The sequence below is a fragment of the Humulus lupulus genome, chromosome 5, assembly GCF_963169125.1.
Source record: "Humulus lupulus chromosome 5, drHumLupu1.1, whole genome shotgun sequence".
NCBI lineage: Eukaryota > Viridiplantae > Streptophyta > Magnoliopsida > Rosales > Cannabaceae > Humulus > Humulus lupulus.
Window position 1 is genome coordinate 200616559 of NC_084797.1, and position 5008 is coordinate 200621566.

At 33.6% G+C, this 5008-nt stretch overlaps 1 protein-coding gene across 1 annotated transcript; it reads left to right on the forward strand.

Annotated features, from left to right (window-relative positions):
- The first annotated feature begins 344 nt into the window (after window positions 1-344).
- Window positions 345-3627, forward strand: LOC133779850 (uncharacterized). The gene is made up of 3 exons (XM_062219752.1): window positions 345-710; window positions 843-1218; window positions 3218-3627. Exons 1-3 carry the CDS (start codon window positions 345-347, stop codon window positions 3625-3627), a joined length of 1152 nt encoding a protein of 383 aa, XP_062075736.1.
- The last annotated feature ends 1381 nt before the right edge of the window (window positions 3628-5008 follow it).

Sequence of the window (5008 nt, forward strand, 5' to 3'; positions counted from 1 at the left end):
AAAATAATGTTTAAAGTTGTAGATAATTAAATTAGATTTCCAGCGGTATCAAGATTGTCCAAATCAGACTCTTACAACCCTAGTTATGTCGATTTTACTAATAACCACAATAGTTAAGTCTGTTATGTTAGTTAGAAAAGTTTGCTAGGCTTGTCATTTTTCTGTTACAACTGTATTAATTTTGTTTGGTTGTACTAACAACTACTTAGATGTAATTATATCTGATATAAATAAAGGTTCTCTATCAGAAGATTGTTAAGCTTTTAATCATTCCAAACACTCTTCATTTCATATGTTCTTGTTAGCTTTTCTATGGTATCACGAGCCATTGACTAATGTCTCCCATGGAGTCTTTTGCAAACAATTCTCCTTCTTCCAATCCTGCGGTACTTAATGCTGGTGCTCCGCTGTCTACTCAGCCAACTTCTCCAACATTGACACAAGCAGCTGCTCTGGTGACAATGCAACCTACAACTTCGCCGGCGATACCGACATTTGCTACAACTTTTGCGAGTCTTTCGATGTGGAGTCCTTTTTCAAGTTCTTTGATATCTTCTCTTACGCTCAAGCTTGATCGAGTTAACTTTCTTGCCTATAAATCCCAAGTTGTTCCCACAGTCATTGGACATGATCTTGAGGACATTCTTTTTAGCAATGTTTCTCCTCCGATGACCCTTGTTACTCTTACTTTCTTGGCTTCATTCATCTATGTCTGAAGGAGTTCTTGCTTTTGTGGCCACCTTTACAACTTCCTACTCGGTCTGGCAAGCTCTAGAGTAGAAATTTTCCAGGCAATCTAAGGCTCGTTTGCTTCAACTAAAGGTCAGTTCTCCCATGTTCAGAAAGGTAGTCTCGCCATCTCTGACTATGTTGATAAAGTTAAATCTTTGGTCGATGCTTTGGCTATAGCTGGTTCCATTATAAGTGATCAAGATATAGTTCTGCAACTGTTGGATGGTCTTGGTCCTGAATTTGATCCCGTTGTATTGGGGATTACTTCTCGAAGTGATTTTCTTTCTCTTGAAGTTGTTCAGGCCTTATTGATGTCTCACGAGAGCCGTCTAGAGCGTCATCAAGCCATGAATGACCTCTTGGTGAAAATGTCTACCAATCTTGCTTTTGGCTCCTCAATAAATGATGGATATAGGTCCTATCCCACCTCTGGTCGTGCACCATCTTCTGAGTCTTTTTTAAGATTTTTCTCTAGAGGTGGTTCTGGCAACTTTACTTCCTCTCCTAGACTCATTTTCCAAGTTTGTGTGAAGTCTTTGTTGGGGTTTTATGCCCTAATTAAAACCCAAATTCTTTGTAATCTCATCTTATTATCAATAAAAGAATAGAAATCATTTTTTGACTTGGTCAATCACTTTGCTCACATGTTTTATTTTCATGATTATTTGTTTAATATAAACTTCTATTAAATCACGAGCATATAGCTAATCTTATTTATAGTGACGTAATCACAGTGGAATATAAATATGATTATATGTTCAAAAATAAGTTAGTCCTAAGATTAGTCAGTGCACCAGATTTACACTGACTTGCCAATCTACGATATGATCTACTTACACATTACAGTGTTATGTTCTTTCCAGAACATTAGCAAAGTAGATAAGATCGGATGTATTTGTTACATCGGACTGGACCGATATTGACAGTTGATAAGATAAGTAAACATACCGTTATTATCTATTCTAGTCATATCATATAGTTGACCATAGGTCAATTCAATCTCAATTCTGAGTGGTTAGTATTCTAACTGATTGTATTATTTGAGTTCTTTGACTTGTTCGTTACCAGCTTACCCTACGGACTAGCCCATACTTACATCTTGGGAACTCGGTAGTATAATTGAGTGGGAGTGTTAATCATAGATATGAACATCTATAGCTTCTGATGAAGAAGTGAAACGATGGTTTCCTTTTAGTTTGGTTCAAGGTGTTAAATGATAGAGATCTCATTTCAGTAATTAAATTAGTTTACTGAAATATCATTTACAAGGAACTAAATGTTTTAAGGATAAAATACAATGAGGGGTAAAACGGTATTTTAGTCCTATCTCATTGTAGACCGTTTATAGAGGATTGAGTGAAAATTATGGTTGTAACGATGGATAATTAATAGCGTATCTATATTTGTTATAGAGCGTTCTATGAATTCAAGAGTGCAATTCCAAGTCTATAGTGGAGTCACGAGGAATTAATAAGTTAGTAAATTTATTTGTTAGATTTATGATAACTTATTGGAGCTTGATTTCATAGGCCCATGGTCCCCATTGTACCTTGGATAAAATCATCTAGATAGTCTCAATTAATTGATTTAATCATCAATTAGAATTATCAAAGTTGACCAGGTCAATTTTGGATAGTTTCACAAAGTTGTGTAATTTTGAGAAGAAAAGAGAAATTATGGCAGATTTATTAATTAAGATAAATTGGTATCTAAATTAATAAATAAATTTAAATCAAGGTTCAAATTATAAATAATTAATTTGATAAAGGATTTAAATAATTATTTAATTAATTAAATCAATAGAAAATAATACAGGTCTTGATTTTAAGTCCAATGGGCTTATAATCAAATGGGAAATTTCACGGGCCTATAGCCCATGATAATTTCGACCTAGGGCTTCAAAATGGCTGTTATTTTATTGATTTTTTAATTAAATTAAATGGCCTAATTGAGTCTATAAAAGAAGTGCTTATAGAGAAGTCAAAACAGGGTTTTTGATAAGTCAGATTTTCTGATAGTTTTATATTCTCTCTAAACACAAGTCATTTTCTAAGCCTCTTTGTTATTTTCTCTTCTTCTCTCTATATCTATCTCATGTGTTGAGAATTGCCCACACTAGTCTAGGTGGTTCTAAGGATACATTGGAAGATCGTGAAGAAAATAGAAGATCGGTTCAGTTTCTTGATAATACTCTGCGACAGAAAGGATACAAGAGTTAGAGAAACTGAAGGAAGGACTCTTAATTCCGCTGCGTATACTGTAAGTATTATATTATTTGTTTCTCTTTGAATTCAATTTTAGAAACATGTTTTAGGCTATCTTGTATTAATTTGTTTAATATTAGATATACATGAAAATAAATAAAGATCCTGTATAAACTTTTTCCAACAGTCTTGTCACACAACAGTTGTTTGTCACTATAGATTTGATAAGAATTTGGTAACACATAAAGCTTCAACAACACAGCCCTGAGTTTATCTTTCAGAACATGACTTCGATTGTGATCCTCATGCCTACTTTAATTCTAAAGTATCAGATTTTGGTGATGATGCAGCTTGGTATGCTGATACAGGTGCAACTAATCATGTTGCTTATGGAATGGAACATTTGGAGTTTGCGGTTCCCTATAATGGCATCGAAACTCTTACTGCTGGTAATAGTAAAGAGCTTATAATTTCTCATATTGGTAAATACATCTTGCCCTCTCATTCTTCCTCTCCTTTAAAATTACGTTTTGTTCTTAAAGTGCTTTCAATTACCAAAAATCTTGTTAGTGTTTCTAAACTAGCACAAGATAATGATGTTTTCTTGGAGTTTCATAAAAATTGTTGTTTGGTTAAGGACAAGAAAATAGGGATAGTCTTGCTCAAAGGACATGTTAAAGATGGATTATAAATGCTCAGTGAGGCTCTACAAATTGTTCTGGATCTTCTTTACACTATCACCAAGCTTCAACTTCGGGTCCAAAGTTACGAGATTTCTAAGAAAGGTAATTTTCTATCTCTAGAATTTTTGAGAGATAGAGAGGGGGACGGGGGGAGATGATGTGGAAGAGAGAGAGAGAGAAAGAGAAAGTGGTTAGCGGTTGAGAGATTATTTCCTAGGTAGTTTGATGGTTAGATTATTCCTCAATTATTTAATCAAAATATTAATAAGATAGTGTAGAGATATTCTCTCTACAGTTTAGGATTCTATTTTATTTGATTTTCAAATTGAAAGTGGTTGGAGTAGAATTAGGAGGAAAGTTGGGACTTTAACCCTATAAATAGACCCTTTGTGTTCTTCATTTTCTCACAACTTCGAAATAGCTCTCATCTCTCACCAAAGTTCCTTATATCTTTACTTCCACACAAGGCCGAAACTCTCAAGACCCAAACACTCACATTGATTTCAAAACCCTATCTCATCTCTCCAAATTACACAGGGTCGAAACCTTAAAGCTAGTAGACCCTATTGTGTTTCTTTTCGAACCTTTGTACCATTTTCCAAAGTGATCAAGTTTCAAGCACCAACTTTCTACAAGGCTTGGGTTACTCATTGTGGTTGGTTAGAGTTGTAAATTTTAAAAGGGTTAAGGCATGTTTTGTTAAGGTTTAGTGTTCAATTTAAGATACATTATTTAGATTCTAATTCTAGTGTTGTGGTTTTGTGATCAGATGCCCAAAGGGCTCAGATGCCCAATTTGTATACGCTTTACCTGACACTTGACCAATTCGTTTATAGTTGGTATGATTATGAAAATTTAATTGCATGTATGACTTTAGAGATGCATAATTATCAATGGTAGCGATTTCTTTACGTAGAAGTATTATTATAGTAAGGTATTACATAGACGTTTAACTTTTATGCTATTTTTATTAAGTAACTAGAAAATGTGGTATTTTTGAATAATGGTGGTATTTTTGAGTAAGGAATTAATTGTGGTATTTTTGAATAAATGAATTATTTGTCATATTTATGAATACGTTCTATATGTTTTGTTATGTTTGTATTTTTCTTACTGGGCTTAGAAGCTCACCCCTTATAGTATATTTGTGCAGACCAGAACAAGTAAAAGATAGATAGCCGGTGGCGGGTTGGACCTGTACAGCTACATGTATATTTGTGAGGGTCATATAGTTGCTAGAAGATATAATGTTTTTATTTAGTTATTTTAATTAGTGTTTTATTTTTAAAGTAAATGTGGCTGGATTTTTGTTACTACTTTCAAGACATCTATTATGCTGCACTTTTCAAAACTGGGATCCTGTCTGAATTATTTTATTTTCAATAAAAA